Below are 18,026 nucleotides of genomic sequence, written 5' to 3'. Positions count from 1 at the left end.
GCTCCCAGACACTCTGCTTCAGTAGGTACAAGTAGCAAGAAACCGCAGAAGGCTTGGCGCCTATAGCTCAACCGGCTAAGGCGCCAGCCACATACACCTAAGGTGGCGGGTTCGAATCCCCAGCCCGGGCCCGCCAAACAACAATGACGGCTGCAACCAAAAGCCAGCCGGGCGTTGTGGCGGGCGCCTGTGGTCCCAGCTACTTGGGAGGCGGAGACAGGAGACTCGCTTGAGCCCAGGAGTTGGAGGTTGCTGTGAGCTGTAATGCCACGGCACTCTACCCAGGGGGATAGCTTGAGGCTCTGTCTCAAAAAAAAAAAAAAAAAAAAAAAAGAAACCGCAGAAAACACACAACTTCTTTCAAATGAAAAAGAGAGTGGCCCATTTCCCATTCACAGGAAAAAAAAATGAGTATCAGCGTGGAAACAGCAGAAGGTGCCTTATAAGAGCAGGGCAGTGTTCCTACATCACACACCAGCTACAGAAGTAAACACACCGAAGACAGGACCTTGGGATGACTGAGCGGCAAGACAAGAACTACAAAATATGCCTGAGATATGAGGCTTCGCTCACTGTTTAGAATGAGGCCAAAGAGAAATGGTAAATAAGGAAATAAATGCATTATTAGAGATTTCACAGTATACAGGATTTATAAAGCTATAAAAAAAGACCATTTCCTACTTAACAGTGCACATTGAAAATGGCTGTATAAAAATTGGCAAGGTAAAATAAGATGCTTTTTGATACAAGTGATCTCAAGGAATAATAAATTCTTAACATAAAGGCAAATTCCTCAAGTAGAAAGAAGATGTTAGTAAAATCAAAGGCTCTGTGGACTTCGAGCAGTCTACAACTATTACTTATTCAGAAACTGATTACAGGGTGGAACCACCTCCAGGCCCATTCTTCACTCCTGCTGTGGCCATTCTAATAGTTCTTTCCATACTCTATCCAGAAAATAAAAATGGGAGTAAATTATATTTTTTGAATTATCTTTGCCAGCTATATTCCTCTTTAACACAGATAATCTGATACAGTGAGACTACTGCAGGATTGATAGAGAATAGCATTTTTCTTTATTGTTGTCCTTAACCCCTAGAATTCCTACATTTTATGACTATGGAAAAGCAAGTTTATAAAAATGTCAAAGTCAAAAGTTAGGCGGTCTTCCCAGGAGACAGGAAAGCCTCTCTTCTGAGACCAGGGAGGCTTCTCACACAGTTCTCAGTGCGGCCACCAACTCCCTCTCCCACCCTGATCCTCCTCTAGGCTGCTGCAATAGTCAGCCTCAAATACGGTTTTAACCATGTCTTGCACCCCACTCAAAACCTACAATGGTGAGTTTCTGCAGCCAAATCAACATCTCTTGAATTACTCAACAGAGGGAGCTTCAATATCCACTCAGCCCAGGGAGTGCCCTCAGCTACACACCTAGATTAGGGGGAGGAAGGCTGCTCATTGCTCCAGCATGTTTCTAACACTGAAGCTTTCAGCTGGGAACGGCCAGCAAATGAAGATATTACATCAGCCACCTTTGCAGCTGGGCATCCCACCTGCTTAAACTCTGGCTAATAGATATGAGAACCTTCCAGAAGGCTTCCCTTTCGTGTGGTGTGCCCCTGCTGCCCTTCACCCCTCCTTTGTCCTGCCGCCTGGAACAGGGATGCTGCCTCCTGGCCTAAGGATGAGAGCTACCCCCAGGGCTGACCAAGAAATGAGAAATGACACAGCTATCACATGTCACGGCAGCAAACAAGGACAAATAGCCAGTTAGTCGGGGTTCCTCTGAGCCTCATTCTAATTACCACATCAATCATTTAGTCAAGAAACAGGACCTGTAGGCCTATATTAAAGCACGTGAGCTATAAAAATAAACAGTGCCAAGTCTCAGCAAACGTCAAACAACTACAGAAATATTAAGGGCCATGTGATTGTTGACCAAACAGAATGGTCTAGAAAACAGGAGTCTAGAAAAGCAGAAGCTATTAAAAACCATCCCAGGCCCTTTAGAAAAGTTAGGGTTTCATTGCTTGTGGAGCAAATGAACAAAGATGAACAAGCTGAAGAGGGAGGATGATGGATATGCTGGACGACCTGCACCCTAGACTAGGCTTGGGGACGCCAGCTCTGCCCCACCCAACAAGGCTCCAGCCTCAGTAACTCAACAGCTCCCCTCCTGCAAGTCCGGCTGCCCTGCCCCTCGCCTGGGAGACACCAACAGTTCCTGCCTGAGCTGGAGATCTTCACACACAATACTTGGCTGAAGGTCAAAGTCCAAAATGTTCAGAGTTTAAAAGGACCTTCAGAGACCTGACACCCTAAACATACAGACGCAGAAATCAGACTCAGAGAAATGAAGCCCCCTGACAGCGCTTGAAGGAGGCAGGGCCAGGACACATTTCAGACATTTAGAGCTCAGCAACCTTCCACTTATCTTTGAATATGCAAATTATTATACTTTTGAACAAAGTGACTAAAATACAGACACTATCTTTAAAAATAATGCTTCTTCATAAATTTCCCTTTTGAGAACTTTGGGGAAAATCTCTCACTTATAAACCTCAAGAAATTTTGGTACTTGCCCTGCCTTCCTGAGCAGGCCTTGCTAACTAAGAAGATTGGAGATAGCTGCTCACACACACGCCACTCCCCCCCCCAGACTTCTATGCCAGGGCTCCACGTGACTACAAGGTTGTCCCTATTTTAAAAAAAGGGGGGGGGGTACCCAGAACTACATTACCTCACTGCAACACGCACCAGGTCAAAGTCATTCCTGTGAGGGTTTACATAACCCAGCAAAAAACAAACAACCACAAAAAAAAAAATTCCCTTTTAACCTAAATGTAAGCTATGTGGACCAAAGTCCACCAATTCTGGAGTTTAAAACAGGATCTTTTATTCCAAACACTTTAACACTGCCAAAAAGGGTGGGGCAAACAGGTTGTCTAAAAACAATGACTAGGCAAAAATTTAAAAAAAAAAAAGTGTTTAAAGAGCTTATCTGCAATCGTTAAGCCAAAAATGAAAACAATTCACAAGAGTTTGGAAGTATAACAGTTTATGGCAGATTTAAAATACAATAACATAACAGGCTAACCAAACATTTCCTTTCTGGACACTGCTCCTCTGAGACAGCAAAGGGTGATGGCCTCCAAGTAGGTTTGAGCTCATCAGACCTCTGGATTCTGTGGAGGCCAACACCTGCGTGGAGCACTCACTGCACACACCCTCCCACTGAATCCTCACTCACATCACCCGATTACTGCTCCCATCCCACTCTGCCTCCACCCAGCAGGTTGATGGGGCCACCACCCCATCTGACCAAAGTTGCTGCTACCAGATGTGAGAGCCACAGGCCCCCGAAGTTAGAGCCTAATAAAGAAGCAGACACACCAGGAGCCACTGCAGGGAGGATGGAGCGGTCACCTCTCCCAGGAGGCAGAGAACCAACAGAGAGGTTCACTCGGGAGGGGACACTTGTACTCTGAGCAAAAGTTTTGGCAGGGGCTTGCCAGGTAAGCGAGGGGAGGCTTCCAAGCCAAGGTCTCGGATACCACAGTGGCCTTGAGCAGAACACAACGGTGTGGCAGAGCTGTACACAGCTGTAAACACCGGCGGAACACCCGCGGGTGACTTGCTGTCAGCAGCTGAGGCTCCACCTCCTGGGGGAAGTTGACCTGGGGAGACCATTTTCTGTCACCTTCTAGCTTTCAAGGCCTCTCTTTTCCATTCCAGCAGCTGGGGTAAAAGCCTAGGGGAAACTAGGACATGTTCACAGTATGGTGTGTGGACCTTTCCAAAGCTCACAACCCGCCTACAGGGTGGTATCACCACGATCATCTCCATTTTGCAGTTGAGGAAACCGAAGCCCAGGTGACAGCATCTGCCAGGGGAGCCGAGGGATGTGCGCAGCAGGCAGAGTCCACACCAGTCGTATACACAACCCTATGTATACTCAGAGGACAGCCACTTCCCAGAGACCTGCTAACACAGATGGCTTTTGTGCCTCTAGAGCACAGTAGGGCAGCCACCCACCTGCTGGAGTGATATTAGTGGAATGTCTGGCATGTAAGATGATCAAGTGCTATTGATTTTTTTCCCCTTCCCCATGTATGTGCCTGACACAGTCACTGGCCACTGTGCACTGCCAAGGCCAGTTCTGCACCACAGCCCAAGCCCACCCCCCTTTATCCTCAACAGCTTTCAGATTTAATCAACTAGCCTAATTCTACTAAGCCACAGAACCAAATGACAAGAGTTAATAGAAACATCCTACTATAAAAATGACAAACTTATCTACATAATTCTTAAAGGTCAGTTAGGATGAGGGCAGGCCGTGACCTGGCAATTCCTGTAGAATGCTATTATGACTTCTCTGTCCTTGAAAAAGAGAAGAAAAATTCTTCTAATTTTTAGAATTGAAATAGTAAATGTTTGGTCTAAAACGTACTATGAGGCTCGGCGCCTATAGCTCAACCGGCTAAGGCGCCAGCCACGTACACCTAAGGTGGCGGGTTCGAATCCCCAGCCAGGACCCGCCAAACAACAATGATGGCTGCAACCAAAAAATAGCCGGGCGTTGTGGCGGGCGCCTGTGGTCCCAGCTACTTGGGAGGCGGAGGCAAGAGACTCGCTGGAGCCCAGGAGTTGGAGGTTGCTGTGAGCTGTAATGCCACGGCACTCTACCCAGGGGGACAGCTTGAGGCTCTGTCTCCAAAAAAATAAATAAATAAATAAAACGTACTATGAATCAAAGGTAATTTTGTATTTATTTGGTCACTATGTCCTTTCTGATATTTTAAATTCCATGACTACCAAACTTACCACATTAGATAAGATAAAGCAAGCAAGCCAAGTGCTGATGTGATTGTTTCTAATCTCAGAAGGGCACATAAGCCCCCAATTCTGACCTGATGACCTCTGGGTGGAGGGAAGGTCAGGCCTGCCAGGGGAAGGACAGCACTTGGGAGCTCCATCATGTACCTCCTGCTCTGCCACCTGACTCAACCCAGCATCCTAATAGGAAGAAGCAAAGCCACCAAACCCAGGGGCACCGTGGAAGAAGAGCTGGGATCTCACGACTCCAACTACTGTCCGCCTAGAGTCGGAATAGCCAAGCGATTAGATGAGACCAAAGATGGAAGGACAGAAAGACCGACAATGGCATCATTTTCTGTTTTCTTTCTCTCAATACCAAATAATTGGGCCTCTTTTTCCTTTTATGTCTAGAGTTAAGAACAATAAGGTGAAACATGCTGATGGGACAAGAGAAAAATAAAGCAAGTAGTAAGGAAATTATTCAGTCTAACCCAACAGCTACCTGCATCAATCTTCTAGTATTTTTCATAAACTTGATTATTCATTCAGTCAATACTTATTGAGTCCTTTCTATGTGCCAACATTATTCTAGGAACTGGGAAATACCGGTGAATAAAACAGAAAACCCTTGCATTGATGGGACATGTGTGAAGTGGAAGGAAATAAACCCAACCATAACAGGTCAGTAAACTACAAAGTTACAAGGTGGTGTGTGATACAGGGAAAAGCTGAGCAGAGAGACTGGGCTCAGAAATTCAAGGGCCCAGGGACACTTCCAGGTTTAAATACAGTGGTCAGGACCTGCCTCGTGGAGGTGACACTTAGTGAATGCTCAGTAGGTGAGAAGGGCATCTGGGGTGCATAATCTTCCAGTGCCAACAACTTAAAATGAATCATACTTTCACCATGAGTTCTAAGAATTCTCTGCCTAATCCTAAGCCTCTTCAAAAAGTTTTACATTTTATATTAAGATCTGTGATCCATTCCAAGATAATTTTTCTATAAGGTGTGAGGTTTAAGCCAAAGTTTACGTTTTGGGGGAACTGATGTTCAATCGTTCCAGAAGCACTTGCTGAAAAGGCAAACTGCTTCCTCCATCAAACTCCTTTTCCATCCTTGTCAAAACCAGTTGGAAATATTTGTGTGGGTCTATCTCTGGGTTCCCCACCCCACTGCACTGATCTCTCTCTGTCTCTCTGCCAGAACCACACTCCCTTGACTACCACAGTTCCATCCTAAACCTAAAACTCTAGTCATAATATTAGCCATTGAAGAGCATACAGTGACCAGATCTGGCTCACATTTTACAATGTCAGTCTACTGTAGTGAGAATACACAGTCAGGAGCCAGGCAAGACGTGAGGTAGCTCAGAGCAGGGGGAGAAAGGTGGCAGAAATTGCAAAAGTTAAGCCAGTAGGCTGTCCTGGTGGACTGAAGGTGAGTCTGAATGAAAAAGAAGAATCACAGGAGTCCTTGAGGACTCCAGGGTTTTGGCCTGAGCAACTAGATGGATGGAACTGCCATCACCAAGATGGGGAGGAACAGCTACAGAGCATGTTCTGGATGGAAAAATCAGTTCAGCTTTTCACGTTAGGTTTTCAGAAGCCCATGAAACACCCGAGTGGAGACATGCAGCAGCAGAGCCATGGACAGAAGAACCCAATGAGCAAGGAGAGTTCTTTATAGCCTGGATATGGCAATCTAGGACTCACAGCACATTTAAAGCCAAGGCACTGGGTGAGAGGCCCAAAGGAGAATGAAACCCTAGACCCTGGGGTCTCTAACACTGAGGGCAGAAAAAGAGACAGAAAGTCTGACGGGGGAGGGAACCAGGAGAGCTCATGCTCACACCAAGTAGAAAGGGCATTTCCCAGAGGGGTGACTGAGGAGCATGCAGAGACGTGACAACAAAGGGCATCACGGTGACTTTGGCAAGTGCAGCTTTGGTAAACTGGTGTGATTTAGAAGAGAATGGAGGAGGATTGAAAATGGCACGCTAACCACCATTTCAAGGGTTGTCCCCAGGGGGAACGTCAGTCAGGTAAGGATAAACAACGCACACTTAAATCCTGGTGGCAATGACGCAGTGAGGAAAGGCCCAGAGGGCGAGTGGTGTGTGCAGACGAGAGCGCAGGGAATGGCTGGAGTCTCTGGTGAGCAGGAGGGAACAGGACCCAGTGCACACGGGAGGCACTGGCTTCAGGCTGGAAGGGACAGGAAAATGCATGTGAAGTGCCACCCTCACCTTTAATTCTTTTTTCTGCTGACTTCATAGGCACTTCCCTCAATGCCATTCTGCGCTTCGTGCTCTAAGACTATATTACAACCCACATATTCATGACGAAGTCCCGCCAGTTTCTATTTATTTTTTTTGGTCCCGCCAGTTTCCAAATCGCCTGAGACAGAACTCCAGGCAAACCCCGACAGAGCAAGGATCACACTGCATGCACCACTTGTGTGGAAAAGAAATGGGAAAAAAAGAACTAAGACAGTGACAAAGCTCACATGGGCCACATCTGTGTCCACACAGGACACGCCTATTCCACCCGGAGGGGTTATTAACTGCACTTGGGGCACACACACAAGAGAAGCATCAGATCCCGGTGACCCGACTGCCAGCAGAGATGTCAAACAGGATGGCATGACAGAAAACTCTCCTCTCGGCTCGGCGCCTATAGCTCAACCGGCTAAGGCGCCAGCCACATACACCTAAGGTGGCGGGTTCGAACCCCCAGCCCGGACCCGCCAAACACCAATGATGGCTGCAACCAAAAAATAGCCGGGCGTTGTGGCGGGCGCCTGTGGTCCCAGCTACTTGGGAGGCGGAGGCAAGAGACTCGCTTGAGCCCGGGAGTTGGAGGTTGCTGTGAGCTGTAATGCCACGGCACTCTACCCAGGGGGACAGCTTGAGGCTCTGTCTCAAAAAAAAAAAAAAAAGAAAACTCTCCTCTCTGGGGAACAGACCTGCCCAAGCAGAGGCAGGTAGCAGGGAAAACAAAACAAAGGTTTTGAGGCAGAAAAAATTTGGCTGGTTTGAGAAACCAGGAGAGGGTCAGTGTGCCCAGGCGTTACCAGCGGAGATGGGAGAGGTAGGCAGGACCGCATGGAGTTTCTAAACTGGGGAGAAGAGACAGCATTTTATTCTAAATGCAACGGGAGGCCACTGAAAGGAATTAAGCAAAGACATGACAATGTGTTTCCATTGAAGAAGCTCTTTTGTTTTTCTTCTACAAATGACATTCTTTGGTGTAAGGAAAGCTCCTTACTCAAGCTGAAAACAGCTCCTCAAACCACTTAGGAAATACCACAGGCTTACCCGCCAGGGGCCAGCACCGGGCTGGATCAGGCATCTAAGACTCCTGTCCCTGCACCTTTGCAACAAACTGCCAGGAGTGGGATGTGGAAAAGAGGGCAGTGCAAAGCAGAGGGACGGGGCAGGGAGGAGCCTGGCAGGAGCCACTGAGTATTTCTCAGAGCTGGAACCTCCTCGCACTGCCCTGGAGACAACACTTAGCCCCACACACGCCTCACCTTCCCTGACCTAAACTGCACAGACTCTTAAGACCAGGGCAGGTGGAGAGCGTCTTCCCAAGAAACTGACTCCTTCAAGACTCTGCATGATCTAAAAAACGCCTCTATCAGAAACTATCAATCAATTTCCTTCACCTTCTAGAAGGCATAGTAAAATAACAATAGATGCAAAGAAAGGCACAATTTTGCCCACTTTCCCCTACAATTCCCCCTACCTCTCCCAGACCCTACGGAGAAATCCTCAATGGGGGCAAAAAACCTTCAGCGAATAGCAGCAGCTCTGTAGCAGAGGGATGGCTTTTTCTTTTAAACTATCCTGGCTACCTTCAAACTCTTTGGGGCCTGTGCCTCAGTGGCAGAACCAGCAGAGAGGGGTTCCGGAGCCCCGCGGTGGGCCTGACACCTTCGCTGCGCACCTTGAGCAAGCTGGTGCATTCCCCCAAGCCACATTGCCTAACATTTAAAAAGGAGGATCCCACCACTAGGGCCCTCCAGGGTGGTTCTGGAGACGGAAAGTACAAACACAAAGAAGGCTTCCTGTGTGAAAGCACTGTGCGTGCTGCCTGGCACACACCGAATGTTAATAAACGCTCAGTAAATGGCCTCTACTATCACCATTACTAGCTCGCTAGGGATAGTTATAAGGGGGAGAGGGGAATTAGGAAGGGCATTTATTGAACCCTGCCTGGAAGATGAGAGAGGACAAAGCAGGCTGGATTGATTTGTGTCCTGGATGTTTACGTGTACAGCTGCAAAAACTTGACAAATAGTCCTGCCAACAATAAACAAAAGCAGGCACTGAAAGAAACAAGCTTGAAAACTGATACGAGGGCCCTGGACTACAGAAGAGCTCAAGTTATCCTATTTCACACAGGCTCCTGCCGTCCCAGCGAGCCTTGCAAAATGGACCTTTGACTGAGGCTATCACTGGTCTCAATGCCAGCGTTTGGGCATGGGCCCAACTAGGAACTGAATTCTACAGATGTAAGTAACTTCTTGCCATCACCCACAGAGATGTCCTCCCTCCCTCATCAGGGTCGCTCGCCAAGAGCAGGAGGTGAGCTACCCCCACCCAATCTTCCACTCATTCTCTTGTTCTTGTGTTAGTAAAAGGCACAGGGGGCCAGTTAACACGTGACCTAATTGTATATTCCCAAGAAAATAAAGTTCAAAGGTAACAGGGGAAAAAGCATTTAAGATATAGGGACTGGTTTTGAGCCACTACTATTTAGAGTCCCAATTAGGTAGCTGGAGCCCCGGGCCACTTGGCCTTCAGACAACAATGGGCTGGTGCCGGTAACTATGGCTCATTGTTTCATAGAATAGACCAGGTATTACACTCCCCATAGCTGCACTTTTAAGAGAATTTGTAAGATAAAGGTGCTAAAAAATCTTCCATAGATTCCTCTTTTAACAAAAATACACATCCAAACAATTCAGGAGAAGGAGACAGGCAAAACACAGCCAGATTTCTGAGTTACTAAGAACTAAGACCTGGGAAACCACCCCACTGGTGTGTCAGCCCTTGACTGTGGCCCCTGGGACAAACCATCCCAGGGCACTTTGGTACATGCACCAAACGGAGAAGTGTATATCCTTTCACCCAAGAATCCCACTCACTAGGACCTACCATAAGAAGGTAATCCCAGGTGGTAAACTAAACAACAGAGCATGCAGGAGAAGTAGTTACACACATTAGGATCCACTTGTATGATAAGGAGGCAGCTTGGAAAAATGTAATTCACTAGAATGACTGCTACCCTCAACATCTATAGTAGTTTCGTGCAGGAAAAAAGCAACTTACATACAGCACATAGAATATTCCCATTTGGGTAAAACACATCTCTGAGCAAAGGTGTATGTGTATAGAACTGGTCACCTCTGGGCAGTGGAATTCTGAGCATCTTTTTCTTCTCTGTACTTTCCCACACTGTCTAGTTCCATTCAATGATCATGCATTCTTTCCCCCTAAACAATAAGGTATGTTTAAAAGCTTCAGAAAAGAGATGATTTCTAATTATGCAACAACCTGAAAAATCACATTACAGGTGGATATTTGTACTGAGTCACTTAGTTTACTGGTTACCACTATAATTTCTGAGGTGTGTTCTCACTAAATAAATGGACCTGTCACTTAACAAAAAATGATTCATAAAATTTTAATTCAACCAAAATAGTTATTTGAATGCCTTCTCTTTATATACTTTTCCAAGTGTTTTCATACGTATTATTTCTCCCCACGTTCACAGGGGGAGAAATAGGTGTGAAAACACGTTCACAGATCTGAGGCAGATGCAGGTGACAGAACAGTCCCCCCTTCACCAGAATAAGGAAGTGATTTAGAGAATTACCTGGCTTGCCAGAGCTCACCTCCCTAACAGGTCTGAGACCAGATCTGGTTTTCCTAATCACAGCGCAGCACTTTCCCATGAATGTCCAAGGGGGCCAGGGTTGTTCGGACTTCACTAGACTAAAAAGCAACTAATCAGTTGTCCTCCACAGTCCAAGGTTCCTTCAGAATAACAGACATTGCATTAAGTAGAATGTAGCAAATTTATTCCTTCCTTGATTTAACCAAACTGGCCCATGTTTGTCCTTCCTTATTTACAATATTCATCCTCCTTAAACAAAAAGGAAAAGTTGGCCCGGCGCCTATAGCTCAACCGGCTAAGGCGCCAGCCACGTACACCTAAGGTGGCGGGTTCGAATCCCCAGCCCAGACCCGCCAAACAACAATGATGGCTGCAACCAAAAAATAGCCGGGCATTGTGGCGGGCGCCTGTGGTCCCAGCTACTTGGGAGGCAGAGGCAGGAGACTCGCTTGAGCCCAGGAGTTGGAGGTTGCTGTGAGCTGTAATGCCACGGCACTCTGCCCAGGGGGATAGCTTGAGGCTCTGTCTCAAAAAAAAAAAAAAAAGGAAAAGTTAATCAAAAGAGTTTTCTTTGCAACAGGTTACCAAAAATTTACTTCATAAGCAACAATATTATCAAAGAGCCATAGCTTCCTTCTCCAGGTGGCCTTGTGAGATGTGGTTTTGCCACCTGTTTACACAGGATGCACGAGCCACTATTATCACTAACACCATTGTATTTTCATCCTGTGTACTTCATATTTTCTTAGCCTTATTTACCTAACAATAAATATTAAATAGTAATTAATGTTTCCATTTTACATACAAAGGCATGTAGTAGTATGCCTCTTAGTATAAGACCTGAAATACTATCAAACTTCTTTACAAAAAGCAAAGGCAATTAGTATTTCACCCCTAAATATAGCAGCCCTGATAAGAGCAAAGACATATTCTTCCGTCTTTCATAATTAAGGACAATGAGTCTTCAGTGATTTCTTCTGGGATCCCTGGGATACTCCAGTCCCCAGCCTCAGAATCACTGTTCTCTGCAATGCTGGCAGCCAGTTTTCATGGAAAATAACAAAAACGAAGTGCCTGCAACACAGCCTGCGATGAAGAGCACTCTTAGACTCCAGAAGTCCAGGTGAGGCAGAAGGCTGTTAAACAACATCCAAGGTCAGATGGCAGACTACCAGAATCCAGGATCACTAGAAAATGTTCCATAGAAACAAGTTTCCATTTTTATGTCAAGGGGGCAGGGGAGCCAACTCAACACAAAGACATTTTGCTTCATAAAATTTTCAGAACAAAATCTAATTCACAAATCAAACCCCCATGGACTTGAATGGAAATGTGTACCTAATATAACTATTATGTGACATCTTCTTCTCTCTGTTCCACAACTCTTTTAAAAACTGAATAAATGCTGCTGCCCAAATCACAGAAAGAGAAATGCAAATCATTTTTCCCCCTCTGATCCTAAATGCTTAAGTTCTCATTTCAAGTAACTGTCCCTCAAAGGTCTATAATCAATCATAAACTCTGCTGATGATATAATCATACATGACATGACTCAATTTCACAAATATTAATTCAAAACCAGAACTCAGGATAAAAGAAAAACTGCATTCAAAACATGTAGACAATAAAGCTCAAAATCTCCTAGGCAAGTATTAGCAGGAAACTAACCCCCTGCTGCTATTTAGATTGCCATTAATAATAAGTTTTCCTCTTAGGTTTCTACACCGCCTCCTGAACAATGGCTTTATAAGTCATTAATTCAGGAAAACAGAGCTCACATTGCACAACTATTAAACTTCAACCTGTATTCCTGACATGCACCTTGCAGGCCGCAGACCAGGATCTCTCCACCACAGCACACATATTCTCAGCATGAATGTGGATACTCACGGAAATCTAGGACATTCTGAAAGGGAGAAATACTCAGCCATGAGAAATCTTGCCCATATGGGATGAGTGAACTCACAGTAGATGGAGATCTAGCCCACAATGGCTGAAAGTTCATTTGAGAGGTAGGAAGGAGAAAAAACTTTCACATTTAGGTACATTAGGGAAGACAGAATATTCTTTAGTTAACATGCACAGGCTTCACGAAATTCTGGAGCCTTTAAAGGATGGAGGAGAGAAAGGAAAAAGGCAAGGCAAAGGGGGAAGGAAGAGAGGCATACATCCTGGCTCAGTTCCTGTTCTTGAACTTGGTATGAGATAAATGGTGCTGGGAATCACAAAAAAAAAATCACAGAATAGGAGGATTCTAGGAAGAAGTCAAAGTACCTGACAGAGCAGTGCTGAGCTGTCTGAGTGAGAAGAGGTGTTTGTAACACGGGCACAGGAAGCACCTGCAGGGAATTCTAGATCTGTGGGTACAACAGGGAGAGCCCCCGAAGGCCTTGCTGGGAGTGGAAGCCAATGCGTAGGCACTGCATAAAGCAGGAGATGATCACAAAAGTAAAAGCAAATAACAGAAATGGACGTGGAAAAACACATCAACAGATGTGCTGTGAAGGCTGGTGCAGCCCAGGGAAGGCTAGGTGGCCTTGTTTTTCCAAGTTTCAACCTGCTAGAACGTGAGGCAGACATGTAGAGAAGGCAGAGATGCAAAAAACAGTTCTGACCCCAAAGATACCTCCAGCCCCTTAAAGTCCACAGCCCCTCAAAGTCCTTGTGTTCCTCCCAACTCCAGCCTCCTCTTCTGAGGCTGCCCTTCATTTCATCGGAGGTGCATTCTCCTCAAATGAGAGTATCAAAACTTTTGAGAATGAATAAAGGAATGTATTTTCAGCAAATTTACTCACTAAGCAGCTTGTTCTCATCCCTTCCAGTTTTGCTTAGAAAATTTTTGCATAATCTTGCCTTGTAAAAATAAAATGTAAAAGCAAATATCTTCAAGTAAATTTTAATAATTACCTTCTTTCTTATTATCTCCTTTTTAAAATCTACCATATACACAATAACTTTAATTCTCACCTAGAAGTGATTTTGTGCCCCAAGGGACAACTGGTAATATTTGGAGACATTCTTGGTTATCCCAACTGGGAGAGGAGGGATTTACTACCCATGCCTAGTGGGTAGAGGCTAGGGAAACTGCTCAACATCTTACAAAGACCAGGACAGATCCCACCACAAAGAACTGTGCAGCCGAAAATGTCAACAATGCGAAAGGTAACAGAAAACCCATTCTGGGACAAAAAAAATCCATTAGCATGGCTTAAAAAGAAAGAAAATAGCAAATACATTATAATATATCTTAACATTACTTCATAAGTAGTACTTTTTTATAGACACAAACACACAATAATTTAAAATTGCAGATTACATAAACCATGAGAGGGGGGAAGGACAGTGGCAAGTAGCCACTTAAAGTCCATTAGACTTGTTATCATACAGGACTGTTAGTTCAAAATCTACAATGGCAAACAAGCTGTGTAGCTCAGCAGGTGGGAGAAGACACACCAGATCTGATTCCCTATCATAAACCACCGCCACCTAGCTAAATTGGGACACTTATCTTCTTATCTTCTGGCATTCTGTCAAATAACAAGAGTGAACTATCTTATCTATAAACATTAATTTCAACTTTTCCTTTTAAATAGACTTTTTGATTTTGCTTTGTTTTCTCTAACATTCTCTGCAAAACAAAAGTCCCTTCATGTAAACTGTGATCCAATTAAGAGTAGGTCTCTATTTTTGCCCCCCACCAAGTAAATAATTCTCATTACTAAACATCCTTATTTATTAGGGGTGGGTGAGTGGAGGGGAGGGTATGTGTGTTAAGATTTACGATTCAACTCTCTAAAAGTAATAAAATACATCCAGAGATAGCAATGACAATTACTACAAATGCACCTTAGAGCATACAGCAAAAACTATAATCCAAAGCTAAGAATCTTATCAAAAAAATGTTTCAGTCAAGCAAGGTTATTTTACAGCCTCCAAAGTCGCTTAAGGTTCAAGTCCCACTGGCGATCCTGCTTCTTCGAACGTCACCAAACCACACACCACCACAAAGTTGAGTCCTCAGTCGCTCAAGGCCAAGTCAGTAATGTACACCGTTAATCATCATTACGGCCCTTCGGGGTGCACACGAGTGGGTGTGGAAGGTGGAGTGGCCACGTATGTCACGGTCCCGCCCCCACGCAACTTAGGTCAGGGTCCCCGCTGGCAGTACCCCAAGGCTCTCAGGGTGGGCGGTTTCCAACCATAACTCAAGAGTAACATCAGTGGGACCGACCCCTGCGCTGGAGGAAGATCTCTTCTATTCAAACTCAAGGATAAAAGGAATCATTTAAAATCCGCACGTCCCTGCTCCAGACACGATTCTGATTCCCACTAATGTGATCTAGTGTACGTCCGCCCGCCCTGCCCTACAAGCCCGCACCCTGGGCGGCCAAAAGGGCTCACAGGGCAAGGATGCGGGCCGATGTACTGAGCGATTTCAGGTGTAACAAGCCAAGGGCAGACTCGACAGCGCTCCCGGGCGCACACACTCAGGGGTGCAGATTCGGGAGCGGTCTCAGGTGTGCAGACTCGTGCTTGCAGACCTCGGGAGCGCTCCCAGGCGTACACACTCAGGTGTGCCGATTCGAAAGAGCTCCCAGGAGTACACAGGCAGGTGTGGAGACTCGGGGAGCGCGCCCAGGCTCACACACTCAGGAGTGTGCAGGCTCAGCTGTACCTATTCGAGAGCGCTCCCAGGTGTGCAGACTCGACCGCGCTTATTCGAAAGCGCTCGTACGTGTGCCGTACGTGTGCAGGATCGGCGGACACAGATCATGCCAGGGAAGCCCCAAAGCCCGGGGCACGCGCCCGGACCGAAGTAGCGCCTCACCAACTCACCTCTTCCAGAAACTTAGTCAAATCGTACACCTTGTGGTGCAGAATCAGCCAGGTGCTTTTGCTGTGGTTGTGCTTCTGAATCTCTTCCAGGGTGTAGTACTTCACCTCCTTGTCAGACTGCTCCGCCATCTCTGCGCGCGGCGAGCCAAACCCGGCACACTCAGCCACCAGAGAAGCAGAACGCGCGTCTCAGCAGAGGCTGCCCGGGACATTCCCTACGCGCACTATACCGCGCCCTAGGCTGGGCTGCCCGCGCAGCAGAGGCGTTGCTAAGCACAGCCTCCGAGGATAGGCCGGCATCCTTGTCACTCATGAGGCCCGGCCTTTGGCCGACCCCCTGCGCACCCTCGGCGCGCCCCCGCCCAGAGCCTGGGTGTTGATTGGCTGCAGGAGGTGCCCTTCACAATCTCCGCTGCGGGAGCGCGCGGAGGGAGGAAAGGAACTTCGCTGAGTCTGCGCAGAAGGCAGTGGGCGGGATTGCAGGGCGAGGACCGAGCCACAGGAGGTGGCCGGGACTGTGTGAGGGTGTACCCTGCCAAGTCATCTTGCGTGAGCCCTGGAGGGCGCACTGCGTGGATCGAGCCGGTGCAAAGTCCTTTCCCGCGAGGCCAGCGACCTCAGTACAAAACGCGGGGTGTTTCCTAATCACATCACCTTTCGGTCCCAACGTTAATCTGCAACAAAAGTAGCAAAGCTCCAAGTCCATGAAGGGCGCGTCACAGGACTACTGTCAACAAGCGCGTTGAAACAGTTTCACAACCTAACCTCGGCGAAGCAAAGGTGCTACTCCCAACAAACTTCACGAAAGCAAGAAAGTCAGGAAAATTATTTTTTCCATGAAAAGCGAAAGCATATGAATTATTCTGTAACTTTGAAATAGCTTCTCTGCTGACCCATGACAGAGCAAGGACTGGCCTTAGTCTCTCTGCCGTATTACCGTCGCGTTTAGGGTAAACCGAAGCGAACAACTCTTAGAATAAGATCTGGAAGGTACTGCCCCGGAGGTGCTCAGCCCCTCTTTAGACAAGAGGCAAAGTATCACATAAGAACGTCACATATTTCAGGAAAGATAAAACTGGGAAAATTCCAGCAAATTAAAAAGTCCTTCGATAGTTTATTTAGACCCTTTTCAGGAATGGTAGTTAATTCCAAAAAGAACCACACAAACCCCTCATCTCCCCACAGGGACTCAGCAAGGTTCCTACATGTATTTGGGGACTGATAAATGTTAGTTCCTGCTCCCCTGCTTACCTCCTATAGAGGAATGCATGCCTATCCAGAAGAAAACATTTTTCAAAGCATTCCAAAATATTTACAGAATTTTTTCTTTCTCACATTTTGACATCAAGCAAACATTTTCAAGTGTAACACTTTGTTAATTGAGGGATGGACTAAGAAATGTTTTAAAAATGTAAATTATTAGTACTATGATACCAATTAATTGTGGTTCATATATAAAATATAAATGTTTTATTTCATGTCTACTGACAAAATGTAATGTTGAAATTATTTTCAAGAAATTGCTGGTCAGGCGCTGTGGCTCATGCCTGTAATCTTAGCACTCTGGGAGGCCTAGGAGGGTGGATTGCTTGAGTTCAGGAATTCAAGACTCCCATCTTCACTAAAAAAGGAAAAACTGAGTCAAGAGGATCTCTTGAGCCCAAGAATTGGAAATTGCTGTGAGCTATGACACCATATCACTCTACCCAGGGCAATAGCCCTGGGACAGACTCTGTCTCAAAAAAAAAGAAAGAAAGAAAAAGAAATTGCTGTACTTTTTTAACCTTTAATTATGAAATAACTAAGTTCACAGGAATTTGCAAATATAATACAGAAAATTACAGTATACCCTTCTCTCAGTTTACTCCAATGGTGACATCTTAATGTATAATAACTATGTATGTGCACAACATCAAAATCAGAAAATTTACATTGGTACAATGTATGTGCCCCCCCCAATCTTCCAGAGAGAGCAATTGTAAGATACATTCTAAAACCCCAGCAGATTCTGGAAACCATAGATACTACCCAACCTGATTGCTGTCATGAAAGCTAATTGCATGAACTGGGCCATTCTTTTCATAACCAACTAAAACTGAGTTAAGAGGCCAGGGAGAAAAAGCACTCAGGACATAGAATATTGTTGGAAGAATGTAATTTTCTACAAGCCCAGCTGCTGAAACTGCCTATTGTAACTTGAAAACATTTTTATCTAGTACCTATTTGAACTGACCTGCTGCAACTCTAAGACCAGATTTGCCTACCACCATGGCTCTCTAGTCAGAACTTACTAGCTCCCCAAAACTTTACTATTGCTAATGAACTTTCTTTCATAACGATGCATAACATTTGTACTTTTAAAAATTGCTAATGTTCTCTTTGTTCTCTGGCCATGTCAAAGATCACCCAGTCTGTGTATAAGCCCAGAATTGTAATTCTTGCTTCCCAAATATTACATTTTAAATTTAG

General features: G+C 45.7%; 1 protein-coding gene across 2 annotated transcripts in view; it reads right to left on the bottom strand.

Moving 5' to 3' along the window:
* Positions 1–15,783, bottom strand: part of LOC100949769 (cytochrome b5) — a 30,549-nt gene extending 14,766 nt beyond the window's left edge. Inside the window, exon 1 of one of the 2 annotated variants that reach the window (XM_003788397.3) lies at positions 15,558–15,783. In XM_003788397.3, the coding sequence (XP_003788445.1) occupies positions 15,558–15,686 (129 nt within the window). In that variant the 5' untranslated portion in view covers positions 15,687–15,783. Of the gene's footprint in view, positions 1–10,719; positions 10,871–15,557 lie in introns of those variants that run through there. The other variant, XM_023512358.1, reaches the window with a different exon arrangement.
* Positions 15,784–18,026: the final 2,243 nt, after the last annotated feature.

This window comes from Otolemur garnettii, unplaced genomic scaffold (assembly GCF_000181295.1).
Source record: "Otolemur garnettii isolate 467f Iridium unplaced genomic scaffold, OtoGar3 scaffold00027, whole genome shotgun sequence".
Taxonomy (NCBI): domain Eukaryota; kingdom Metazoa; phylum Chordata; class Mammalia; order Primates; family Galagidae; genus Otolemur; species Otolemur garnettii.
This window is presented reverse-complemented; position numbering and strand designations above follow the sequence as displayed.